Source organism: Anomalospiza imberbis, chromosome Z (genome assembly GCF_031753505.1).
Source record: "Anomalospiza imberbis isolate Cuckoo-Finch-1a 21T00152 chromosome Z, ASM3175350v1, whole genome shotgun sequence".
Lineage (NCBI taxonomy): Eukaryota > Metazoa > Chordata > Aves > Passeriformes > Viduidae > Anomalospiza > Anomalospiza imberbis.
Genome location: NC_089721.1, coordinates 1,279,656 through 1,293,330, shown reverse-complemented (window position 1 = coordinate 1,293,330; position 13,675 = coordinate 1,279,656). Strand labels below are relative to the sequence as shown.

The 13,675-nt window shown below is 42.7% G+C and overlaps 1 protein-coding gene across 2 annotated transcripts in view; it reads right to left on the bottom strand.

Moving 5' to 3' along the window:
- Window positions 1-12,469, bottom strand: part of SMAD2 (SMAD family member 2) — a 49,096-nt gene extending 36,627 nt beyond the window's left edge. For both annotated transcript variants that reach the window (XM_068176664.1, XM_068176665.1), the window contains exons 1-2: window positions 12,329-12,469; window positions 2,096-2,385 (exon numbers count right to left, since the gene is read on the bottom strand). In XM_068176664.1, coding sequence (XP_068032765.1) covers window positions 2,096-2,328 — 233 coding nt within the window. In that variant the 5' untranslated portion in view covers window positions 2,329-2,385; window positions 12,329-12,469. The remainder of the gene's footprint in view (window positions 1-2,095; window positions 2,386-12,328) is intronic.
- Between the last annotated feature and the right edge of the window lie 1,206 nt (window positions 12,470-13,675).

The window sequence follows — 13,675 nt, the reverse complement described above, 5'->3', positions numbered from 1 at the left end:
AATTCAGCATTTTATTATTTATCCCTGCTGATCGGCAGATCTTTAAGACATTCATTAAAGTGGGTTTCAAGCAGTGGTTTCATTAACTTACTAAATCCAAGAACAGAATCTCCAAGAAGTCATTACAGTAGTGAGTTGACATTCATTATTTCTGGGGAACCCAAGCTACTGCTGTCAAAGTGAAGTAATATCAACAAAACCCAGCTATGAAATTAAAAAATTATGTATGGCACTGCTTGCAGCCCTGATATCACCCTGCCCCTTAATGCCAAAACCATTTTTTAATTTAAAATTAAACACTGTATAATAGCCAACACCACCTGAAGAACTCTTCCTGGCTTACTACTAAAGTATTCAAGAGGAGTAAAATACAGGTCCAGCTCTTTTTACAGCTCAGTAGAGGACAGAGAACAGCAAGGACTGCTGGTCACAGAATATTTGTATTCCATTTTAAAGAATTATTTATTATGTCTACTTTAGCACAAAAGGTCATGCAAGCATACTCTACTATGAGTAGACTAGAGTCTACTCAAAAATAATTATGTATTAGAATACTGTTAGTGTCTTCAAACAAAATTCATTGTAGACATCTGTTTTTCTGAAATAGCAATATCTACTGCTCCAGTATCCCTGCAGGAGGGCTCTATAAAATCCAAGAGCTCTAGAACATAGGTACACATTTTTACATCAAGTGTGTTATATAACTTGTGTTGTATGAAACAATTTCCAATTAAGCACTTCATCTCAGTCTCAGTAAAGACTTGCTAAATACACAAAGTCATCTCAATAAATATAGAACCTTACAGGTTCCAATCTTAGTCTGCTGATAATACACTAAGACAAGAAAACGCTAATATTTTTTAATCTATTGTTTCCATCTGGCAAAAGGAAGAAAGCAGAAGGGAAAACCAGAATTTTTTGGGTATATTCTAGGGAAGAAAATACAAGCAGAGGGCAGCATTAGAAACAAAAGATGAACAGAAAATAGAAAAATAAGAATTAAAATAGTCATTCATTCAGGGTATACTCATGACTTTCCAAGACAGCTGTGTCAAATCAAAAACAGAATGCTGAAACCATTGTCAGATAACAGCTACAACATATTCAATATATGGAATCATTAGTGACACCAGTCAAATCTAGTTTGCGCTATGATTAATACAAAGTTTAAAAGTAGCTAGGCTGAATGTGCTAATACAGAATGAAGTTCATAATCCAGATGTAGTTCCTCTCCCCTATAAATAATTTTAGTGTCAAATGACTTAAGTGCCCAGAAAAGTGAAATCCTGTAACTTTTTCAGGGAAAAACACACGTGTAAAGCGATTTGATACTTCTGTCACACACAATGAGCTTGCCCAGGCACCCCAGTGGGATTTCAGCGCAACATGAATCAAGAGCAGACTGCATTATACTTACAAACATAACCCTTGCTCTCGCACAGCAGTTGCTATGAATTAAGCTGGGAAAGTCAAAGGGGTAGAATGCAAGTTGTTCATCTAAATCTTTATACAGATCAAAAAAGCAATTCTAGAAATACCCCAAGTTCTTAAGGAAAAAGTGTTTTCATTAAATAATAACAATAATTACAGTAAATAAACTGGTCTTCAGACAACCTGCCTCCAAAGATTAAATTTCCCTTCAAAAGGGAGAATGGAGGCAGCTTGTACAATTTAAACTAGCAGATATAATGAAAATAATCAGATTACTGAAGTGTTGACCAAGGAAAAACTAGTCTTCTGGTATTTTTTCACAAAAAAGTGTTGGCTCAAGCACGCCCCCCTCCCCTAGAACTGACAGGGTTATTAAATAAAAGCATAAAGCAGTGCTACAAACTAAGAGCAGTGTTAAGCATCATCAGAATACAAACAGGACCCTACATACCAATGAAAATTGAAATGTAACAAAATTGTGACTTCACAAAGCATGTGATTCCATTATAAGCAAGCACTGTATTAATTCAATACAGGATTTAAATAATTTTAAAGAATCAAACGCATGCAATTGTTTTTTTAATAATTTGTTCACAGAAGGTCTGAGCATCCATTTAGCAATTTCCTAAGTGGCTGTAACAATTTCAAATACAATAGCACTTACCTTGGTATTGTCACACATTTTGTATTGCAATTCTGAGTGGTGATTGCCTTCTCAAGCTCATCCAGCTGTCCTGTTTTCTTTAGCTTCTTGACCAAGCTTTTCACTGCTTTCTCACACCACTTCTCCTCCTGGCCATTCTGCTCACCACCACCAGCCCCTGCAGTGCCACCAGCGGATTTTTTCCACCCCAGAAGTCTCTTCACAACCGGTGGAGTGAATGGCAATATGGACATGACTTTCACCAGACAAGACACTCAGCAAGCAATGAATTGGAGATTCCCCTCTGATCCCTAAAAACACAAACCAAAACAAGAGACACATTAACACTGAGGTTTCACATGAAATAAATACCAGTCTGCCTTAGGACCTTTCACTGCCAAATGCTACAGGACACTGCATCCAAAAAAAAAAAAAAAAAACTGTATCACAGTTAGGTATTTCATCAATAAAGATCAAGTCTGCTGTAGCCTCTTGAACAGCTAACACAGACCAAGATTACTATTGGAACAGAAAATTCATTTTTTCTCAAGTCTTTCCTGACTGAAGCAAACTTCAGCAAATACAGAAGGTAACTTGAGTCTAGCTTTGTACCTAGGCTAGCTGGTTTAAGTAATTTATTAATGTTTTCCACTCTGATGGACAAATTGCATACACATATATGCATGTTCTGCCCATCTCCAAATTAATTTAGAGGTGAAATTGTGTTTGGAAGGTGATTTAGTCATTATGGCTTGATAGAAACCTTCCAACAGCTGGCCATTTCACAAACCTTTTCTCATTTTGTCATGTTTTAGATAACTACCAATTTTTTTTCCTTGGGGGGACACCAATTTCAAATTTTCACCAAGTCCAGTAATAAGCCTATTCCCCTCTAAAATTCAATGGCCTACAGATAATAAATCCTCTCAAATGGCAGCCTTTAAAATCAAGTCTTTCAAAATTCACTAAAGGAACAGTTAAACTCTTAGTTTGCAGGCATCAGGGTAGTAGAACTGTCTGTTTTCATTTTTAAAAGCCTTTCATTCAGTATAACTACCTGATCAGGATATTAATATAAAATGAAATACTAAAAGGGATGCTGAAACTGGAGCTATGTTTAGCATTCACCGCAATACGCACTTCAAATCATTTCAAAGAGAAATGATAGCCACTTAGAAAAAAAGCATCTTGCTTTTGCAGCTTCCATTAGGCTGGTTTTAGGTATTAAAATAAAATACCTGAAATCAACAGGCAGACAGCTGTTAGAAATTTCTCAAGGACATTAATGGTCCTATGGATGGAAGCACAGCTTTGAAGTCAAAAATGATCCTATTTCCAGGCAACAAATGGGTATTTGAACTCCAGAAAGTTCCCATATTCCCAAGCCATGTAAGTTAGTTCAGTCAGCTGAAAATACCTTGTTTTAGCTAAAAGCTAACACTACCTTCAGGCTACTTGATTGGAGCTTTGAAGGAAGCTTATGTGCCTCTCCAACCTGTACAGGCACACTCCCCACATCTATCCAAAATATACCAACTTCATCTTACTGAAGTCTCCCACCTGCACAACAGCATAATCCAACGGACTTCAAGCTACAGCATTCATTCTAATTTATTCCTTGTCACATTTTTGCAGTTTCAGTGAGGGCCAAGTCAACAAACACTAGATTATATTCTACAGGTAATTTAAGTCATAACTTGCAACTTCCACAAAACAGAACATTCAGTAGGCACGACATTTCAGTTTCAAATAAATTACACCTCCATAAAGCAGCCTCTCAGAGCACCCAAAAATATGACTGAAGCAAGCAATGTAGTTTTCTGGGGTCAAGAAGGTTCTAAGCAACAGGAAGATCAACACTGATAATTTTATGCAAGCCATTGAAAATACTCCATCCTAAATCACAGAATCACTGAGTGGTTTGGGAAGGTACTGTTAAAAATCATCTTGTTGCACCTTCTGCCATGGGCAGGGACACCTTCCACTATCCCAGGCTGCTCAGAGCTCCATCCAACCTGGCCTGCAACACTTCCAGGGATGGGGCATCCACAACTTCTCTGGGCAAACTGTGCCAGGACCTAACCACCTTCAGAAGAAAGAATTTCTTCCTTATACCCAATTCAGATCAACTGTCTCTAAGTTTTAAACTGTTGCACATTTTTTGTCTGTAGAGGCCCTGGTAAAAAAAATAAAACATTCATTTTCACACAAGACTACAAAGAAATTTCCTTCTTCCAGCAACATTAAATTATTGCTGAATTGTCCCCAGTAACTCCAACTGCAGGTTTTGCTGAGCATTGCACTGGAGGCCTGGCTACAGCAAACAAGAAAAATAAAACTGAATAGACAATACCTTTTAATGAAACACTGACTCAGACACTCAAGGTACAGTATCATAGAGTCAAGCCAACACAGCACCTTCTTGCCACAGGAAGCCCAGTTCTCCTTCCCTTCCTTCCTGTGGCACCACCACCTCACCGCCAGTGCTAATGCCCTTCCACAAAAATTCAGCTAGGTAAGAGTAAAAACCCATCAATTTTCTGGGATTTTTGCCAAGATAGTTCTCTTTCAAGCTAAAAAGCTGCTCACACATGGTACTGATGTACTACAAGTGATGTCAGGTGAATTACAGGAGTGTGGAAAGAGAACTCTAGCCCCAGATTTCAACTGCAGCACCAGCATTGACTGCATAGCTGGAAATGTGCTTTAATTTAAATCATTTATATTGGTGACAAAACCAAATTAAGAAGCCTGACATGCTCTGAACCATTTGAGGGCCTGGCAATGAGACACATTAGACCCCTAATGAGTACACCACGCAGCTCCAGAGATTAAACAGGCAGGCTTGCGTGGCCTCCACTGGTTGAAGAAACACACTTGGTTTCTAAAGTAGGGAGCAGCAGACACTGGGAGCTTTATAAAAATACTTCAGCCTTTGAACAAGGCCAGCAGTGGGTGCTTCAGAGGCACACACAAGAAATTCAGAAAGACTGAACTGAAGGAGACAGTCTCTTTGCCTTTTGTTTCAAAGAGCAGCAATTGATGGTATAGTATCTGAACATTAAATTCGGTGCTGACAGATGTAGGCAATCAAGTATCACTATCATTGCTGATCCACACACCAATTCTTATCCTTATCTGAATATTTTCTGTTCTTTAGCTTCAAATTTGACACCTTTCAGTGCCACAGAATACTCCTTTGACTTCAGAAAGGTCTCATTTAACACCAAGGTGGGAAATAGCCCCTTTCGGAGCCTATTCTTCCAGGCCCTGCAAACATTCTCAATGTTTTTATTCAATTTTTCAGCTTTTAATACTTCCTGTGATGAGGTGCTCAGTTCTGCAATATTCTCTACCCTAATCATGAAATACAATTTTCTGTATTCTCTTGTGGCTTGTTTTCTCTTTAATAAAGATTTGCCTTTCTGTTTCAAATGCACATTGAGTAACTTAAAGTCTTGGAGCATGAAGGAATTTAGAAATTCCATACATTTCAATTTTTCTCTATATTTGAACTCTCATATTATTTTTACATACTCAGAGGAAAACAAATTTAAAAAAAAATCTCTTTTCACATTTCCAAATGACTGTAGGTTCAGACCTAACTAATCAGAAATTTCCAGACACTACACCTAATTTTATACAGTTGCCTTACAGATGTGTGCTCATCCAGCTTCTGCAGAAGATGTCAGAAAGCACAAATTGATATGTTACCTCCACAAAAATAAGCAGTAAAAAACCCCACAACACCAAAAGACACATTTAAAGAGCCCTTTCTAACAATGATTTTTGCAGCTTAGCAGCTATTTAACAAAAACACAACACACATCACAACTGCAGACTAGGAGTCTGGGAGGCTTAAACTAACTTCTTCCTTCTAGCTATTGTTTTGCCAAGTCAGTGATTTGCCAGGAGTTATCAATAAGAATTTCAGGAAGTGATTCCAGTAGTGACCCTGTATCTTTCAAAGGGTGAGCAGAGAGAATGTGACACAAGTAGGACAGGACTTCATTCAGCTTAATACTTCAGCCGATTGTGATAAGTACTCAGATGAGAGTATTTCAACCAGCTTTATTTATGAAAAAAGGCACTCTGCTCCAAGCCTAGAGAAGATAGTGCAAACCGGAAGGCATGAGTGGGCTGAATTTTGAGCAATTTGGATAAATTAAGATTTTGTAATGAAAAAGCAGCCATGGTGCATCCAGCCTAGTGCTCCAATAGCTCCAAAGGTGGCAAAAGGACATGCTACTCATGGAAAGCATGTGAACCTGGCTGTATTCTGCAGTCCACTCTCCTCATAATCCTTCAGCAATTTAAACTGTTACAAAATTAAAGGCTACATTTCTACTTACTACCATCAGAAGCAATTTATGGACTTGCTGTCCACAAATCCATCTAACCACCTTTTGAACATGCCTTCACAACCTCTTGTGGCAGACTGCACTAGTATTTAAGTGTCCACTGTCAAAAGAACTACTTTTAGTAATTTAATTTATTCCCTTCCTAGTTTCATGAAATCACTCTTGTTCTACCACTGAAAACTTTGCTGAAGAACTACTTGCATTCACCTGGTCTGCAAGCTTCAAAACTCTGTACACTTGAATCACATCCCTCCCTCAAATAATAGGGCTCTCAGCCTCTCTTCACAAAGAAACTATCTGAACACAGCTCAAGCCTGAAAGCTTTACTTCTTCCATTAAATTAATTACAAGTCCTAGAAGACACTGTATAAGGACTAATCTAAGGACCACAGAAAAAATTTGTATCAGCCTAAGGTTATCTTAGCACTTATCCCTTTGGTCAGATTATCCTAAAGCTCCCAACATTATAATTTAAAGTACAAAGACAGAAATTTACACCTCATGAGGGACTGGCGATAGAAGGCAGGTGCACATGTCTGCTGCAGAACATCTGCTCAAATAAACATAAGGAACCCTAGACCTGCATTGGGTTCTAACCCACCCAGATGGTATCAGAAACACCTTGTTTACATCAATGGGTTTAGGAGTCACTGTTAAAGCTCATTTTTGAGCAAATCCCATTTCTATTCATCAATTATAACTTTTACCCTCAAATGGATAGAGTAATAGAAGAAGCTTTGAGCTCTTAAAGAACAATAATTGCATACATTGCCAGTGCTGACACTTGCCTCTTGCTAAAAACATTCCTCTAGATTTTTGCCTGGTACCCATTCTTCAGCCACTGAAAAAAAAAAAAACAATAAAACATGTTCTTCCCCCAAATGCACACAGAACATAATCTTTACCAATGCTGCAAGAAACATTTCCACATTTCTAAAATGGCCTCAGATTAACTACATGCTGAATATGTAACATGCCCTCTTACCTGAAGTAGTTTTTTGTGATTCCCTTATAGTTTACAGCCAACCTCCTCAAAAAAACTGAGTACTCACAGCCTTTGTTTTTAAAAGGAGCTCAGGTGTACTTCACTATCACTTATGCTTTTCACCGTGAGTAACTGAAGGGAGATTTTCAAGATCCTTTTCCAAGCTCAACTGTAGTTGAATTAGTAGTACCAAGTCAGAAGTGTGTTCCATCACAGCAAACTTCCATCTCAGCCCTTTCCATCCCAAGTCCATCTCTGGACTGTGCCTTCAAACTGCAGCTATGGATACCCAAGGGAGCACTCACTGTTACCCAGAAAGGTAAAAAGTTCCTTTAGATTGCTGGGACACAGAGAGCATGTGCTGTTACTCCCAACAGATTAAGACTGGAAGAGCTACAAATTGCCTAACTTTGGTGGTATTTATTTCATCTCTGCCCCCGCAGCATATCTCTGCTCCCTGATGCACACATGTTTCTATAGTTGGTCAAACAGTGTCATAGCTGGCAACTTCTAAAGTCAAAGTTTGAGTCATGTCTACTATTATTCCTTTCTACTGTGGTTCTCTGGAACAAGTATTAAACTTTAAGCCCATGATCCCAGCAATAACTAAGCATAAAAGATGAAGAAAACCTTAAGGGCAGCATGCTAGCAGACTAAAATCTTCAAGGGAAATTTTCCTTTCCTGAGTGTCTGGAACATACTATAAACACACTGGTGCTACCAAAAATATCAAGTGATTTCTGGCTAATTTATTCTAAAGCCTTATGCAACATATTTCATATCAGTCTGCTTATTCATCTTAAACGTGAAATAAAGAAACATGATCTCTCCTGGTTTTACTAGAAGTATTCTGGCTTAGAAGAATTTCATTTGTGAGAGCTCTTCTGGAATAAAGAGAACAGAAGTTAAGCTCCTGAGGAAAGAACATCGAGGAAAATAATTTGTGGTATTTGAGAGAAAGTCTACAAGATCATTTCCTCCCTATTTTAGTCCCATTTTTGGGATTTTTTAAAAAGGCAATGTTTTTTTCATTAATCCTGGAATCTGGAAAAGATTCTTTATCAATTTCACCAAGCACACAACGTGCGCCTGAATTCAGTATGAACTTCAAAACTAAAAATCAAAGTCAGTCTTTTACATTTCAGACAGAATACACTCTAGCTTAAATCACTCAGTGGAGAGGACAAGAGAAGTCTATCTTTCTTCAGTTACTAAGGGCTACCTCAAATTGTAGCCAATGCAGTAATGAAAAGGTGTATTGCTATTAAAAAATTAGCACTCCATCTAACACATGCACTCATGGCATACTAAAATTGCCCGCAACAGGAGACATGAGAAGGAAGAGTTGCTAATTTTATTGACCTTTGATTAAACTGCTGGAGGGCCCAATGTATTTTAGCAACTCTCCTAAAATTGCAGAAGAGGTAAACTACCACAACTGTAGTTGGCCAATCCACCTGTCTCTACAAAGATGTGAAATTCTTCCACTTATTTAGCATTATGAATAACATTGGAGTACTGCTTCTTAAAACTCAAAGGACATTAACAGCCCCAGAAAAGCAGTGACTAAGCACTCCAAAACACAGCAGCTTAAGCCCTTCTCACCTCATTAATTTTAACTAAAATTTTCCATGTGCAACAGGCAAGTGTCAGCTTCATTATTTTAGAAAATAAATACTCCTGGGCTACATTTGACAGGAATATTCACAGAGCTGCTATCAGTTACCTAGGTACCTGTTTCATTTGATAGCTTAGCAGCTCCTCCACTTTGTTAAAGCCCAAACAATTGCATTTAACAATTAGTTAATGCGAGCTCACTTTCAATAGAGGCCTAGTGTTCCTCAGCCAAGACAGCCCCCCCACCCCCTTGATAAGCAGGGTTCCATTATGTTATGTATCTGATGCTAATCTCCTACTGCTCCAGGTTTTTAAACCAAGCTCGAGCCCCAGACTAAACTGATGGGAGATTCAGGAGCTGCCCTCTTGGTCTTCCTTCACACTGTGGCTGTCAAACACATAATCAGAGTAAAAGGTCATCTGGAATGAAGGCTTACGGTTTGCAATGGAGTTTCTGTTACTGGAAGTCGAGAGGAAGGTTTAGGAAGGTTTTCTGCAGTAGCCAATTTCTTCTAGCCCAGAGAGTATTGAGCACAGGGCTGCCTGTACTCTCCATTCTATTACAAAAACCTAATCCTATCGCATGACCTGCAGCAATTCAGTTTAACAAATCAACAATTACAAATATTTTGGCAAAGTAAGCTTAGGTATTGTTTGCCTCTCGGCACAGTTCACAACCAGTTTATGGCTTTATGATAAAAGTCATTAAATCCAATCTGAAAAGCAGAATTTACAGCTCACTTAGCAAGTCAGGCCCATAAATGGATGCTTTCAATTACAGGGCATTTACATGCACAACCATTAAGGCAGCACAGAATACATTTGAAAACTCTGGAATACTTTTTATAATAATTAAAACTTTGCGCACTATTCTTTATACAAACAAAACTTAGGAATTTGCTTCTGTCTCAAGCAGAGCTCAGATTCATTGTTACCCAGAACATACTACTAAGCCTGTTCTCCCAGTACTTTTGTGGGAAAGGGATTAGAGAGATGGAAACAAGGTTTGTTTTTTAAAGTTGCCCTCAGTAGAAGGGAGAGCTTTTTGAGCTCAAAAAAACTCAATTGTATCAACTGGTGCTCAAGACTTCAGAAACATCAAGTGGAAGAGGAAGATGGAGGAGGACCCAGGGAGAACTTTTCATTTGGAGATTCACTGCGCAATTCCAGGGTATTTGATTTTGGTCAATCTAGCTGCTGGGTGGAAGGAAAAAAGAGAACAGTTCAGAGACCAATTCTTTAACCTAATTTTTTCAATTGTTTCAATTGTTCTGTTTCTTTTACTGTTAAACAGAACCTCAGGACAGCTGATGATCTCTTCTCCAAGGTTCTATCACGCATATCCACCCTCTTCAGTAAAGAAAACTGGATCTTCAAACACACTCCTTTTGTTGACTGTCTGTGTATTGACCCATACAGCTGGAGAACAACAGTCAGCTGCGAGGTTACTCTTTTCAACACCCCAATATGCTGTTCAACATATGCTCAGACACATCTTTAAGTGGAAACCACCTCAAACAAGACCCTCCCCTTCCACTTCTTAAAGGCATTCGTAACTAATGTTATCTTTCATCATGATAGTGCTAAGCAAAGGGAGGAAGGGACTTGACAAACACCTCCTTTACTCACACTCTCATCCCCCCCGAATTCACCAGAGCTTGTAAACGTTAGAAGTTTGAAAGCTGTGCCTCAGGAGTACACAAACAACCCACTCATGCACCAACACCTCGACAAAGCATGAGATAATCTAAACAAGCAACCTCTCTCTGCTGGCCTCTCACCTCAACCAGAGGGTGTTTTTTTTCCAGCCTGGAGAACAGAGCAACGACTAATCAATCAGTCCCTCACTGCAGAGGCCAGACCCACAGAAGTAACGTCATGAATCAGTTTGAAAGTACAGCTCTCCAGGCTAAGACAGAACACTTGAGAAAAGACAAACCTGCTGTTACCTGCAGTCTCCTAACAAACTGTTATTATAAACCTCTCGCTACCTATGGAATCTAACACGTTTATACCCCTGGACTGTGATAGCACGAGCTCCACACAAAATATACACAGGTTTTTGGGGACATTCACTTTGCTAAACCCAGTAAATAAACTTTTTCCTGATGCCATCCCGTTCACAAGCATTTGAAAAGAGCACAACACACATGTTGGGTTTTTCTCAGTCAGAAACTGTGATGGACAACCAAAGAGACACAAGACCAGCCTGCAGCCTGAATCCCAGCTGCTCAACAGCTCTCCACAATCATCACAACAACTCTTCATTCATTCACACGCTTTTTTCCGTTCTTCTATTTCCCCAGAGTGAACACTGAAAGACCACGCTGTATTGCACTTCTCTTCCCCTCCACTCTCCACAAAATAAAAAAAAAAAAAAAAAAAACCAAAAAAAATATAAAAAAACCCTACAAACAGGAACTCCACAACTCTGCAGCAACAACACCCACCAACCACTTGCCCTTATCACGACACAGCTTCCTCCGTGCACTTATCGAGACAGATGAGACATTACCAGGTTGTGTTTGTTTACAAACAACACCCAGGGATGGAGCTGCCACAGGTCCTCTGGCAACCTGTGTCAGCGACTCACTACCCTCTCAGGGAGGAATTTCTCCCCAGCATCCCACCTACCCCTGCCCTCTGACAACACACATCTTGCTGCAGCATTAAAGGCACGAATAAAACCAGTGATCTCAAGTCCTGTCTCACGTGGGCTGTGTGTATTTTACACCCGCGGCTCTGCACACAAGGAGAAGGGACAGACAAAAGGGTGAGGGGAAGCCTCGAAATCCCAAACACAACTCCTCACCCCACACCGCTCACAACTTTCTTCTCCAAAACTCCACGGAGTTTCGCACACCTAACCCTGCCTGCACGTCCAGGAGGCATACAGGGGTGTCCTGTGCAGCGCTAAGAGCTGGACGCGATGGTCCTCGCGGGTGCCTTCCAGCTCGGGATATTCGTCGGACCCCTGCAAGGCAAACACACCGGGCACGAAGGGAGGCAGCGGGGGAGAGAAGGAGCGGCACAACTTCTTTATTCCTCCCTCCCCTCACCCACACACACACGGGCGGAACAGCGCGGCCCTCCCACCACAGCCCGGGGGTAATGCCGGCGGGAGCGGGATAACCTAGCCCGGGTCCCACCACAACAAAAAGGGCGAGGGCGTAGGGAGGCGCCCCCGGCCCCGCCGGGACCAGGCCCGGACGGTTCCTCAAGGCGCAGCGCCAGCGGGGCGACCCTGCCCATGGGGCAAGGACCCCGGGCCCGGCACCCACCAGCACCTACCGGGAGCCACCAGGATCCGCCGAGAGCCACCGCTCCTTCCCCCGCCTTCTTCCTCCTCTCCCCTTCCTTAGCCTCCTCCGTCTCCCCGAGTGCTGTGCGGCCGCCGCCTCTTCCCTCAGTGTTACCTCCTCTGAGGGCCCGCCCCCCGAACCGCCCCGCCCCCGCCGCTGGGCGGGGAGGCCGCCCATTGGCCGCACTTATCTTCTCTTTGAGGAGCCGCACGGCGATAGGTCCAGGGATCTAATTGGCAGTCAGGCTAGCCAATGGAGTGCCCGAAGCGTTAAAAAAAAAAAAGAGACAAGGGAAGGGGGGTGGAACAAGCAGGCGTGGGGCGAAGGGAGGTGGGTCGAGGTCGCAGCGCTCATTGGTTGGATCGGCTGTCAGTCAGAGCGCGCGCGCCCGCCGCGGGAGGCTGTTCGGGGCCCGTCGGAGGTTTGGATGAGGCGCAGCAGCGCAGCCGCAGTGCGGCACTGCCGCTCCGTGTCCTTCCGCGGCGGGCACGCTGGGAGCTGAGAAAGAGTGCATCGGTTCCCGGCGGGAATTGCCGCTGAGCTCCAGCTGGGCTCTGCACGTGGGGGCAGTGGCACCTGGCTTCTACCGGCAATAGTGTGACACCACGGCCAGGGCAGCGAACGCCCCCCTGTGCCGGCACTGCTGAGGCGCTTCCAGTGCTGGGGACAGCTCTGGGCCCTCAGGACAGACAGACACTGAGGGGCTGGAGCGTGTCCAGGGCAGGGAACGGAGCTGGGAATGGGCTGGAGCCTCAGGAGAGGCTGAGGGAGCTGGGAAGGGGCTGAGCCTGGAGAAAAGGAGGCTCAGGGGGGACCTTGTGGCTCTGCACAACTCCTGACAGGAGGGGACAGCCAGGGGGGTCGGGCTCTGCTCCCAGGGAACAGGGACAGGAGGAGAGGGAACGGCCTCGTGTGAGGTTGAGGTTGGATATTGGGAAAATATCTCCATGGAAAGGGCTGTCCAGCCCTGGCACAGCTGCCCAGGACAGTGGTGGAGTCCCCATCCCTGCAGGGATTTCAAAGCCGCGTGGATGTGGCGCCTGGGGACATGGGTCACTGGTGGCCTTGGCAGTGCTGGTGTCTCAGTTGGACTCTCAGTGGTCTTGGTGGACTCCTGCAGCCTCAACGATTTTGTGGTTCTAAATAGATTTGAACTGCCCACAGCTCCATTGCCCACACTCCCACAATGGCACAACCGTTCCCGGGCGGCGGTCCCGAGGTGTGACACGGACACAAGGCAGCCCCGGAGCCTGCCCAGCCTCCCTCTGCTGCCTGCACCCTAAATCCATAACTCCTAACACAACGGGTTCCCCCCGTATGTTGGGGGTTTTTTAGC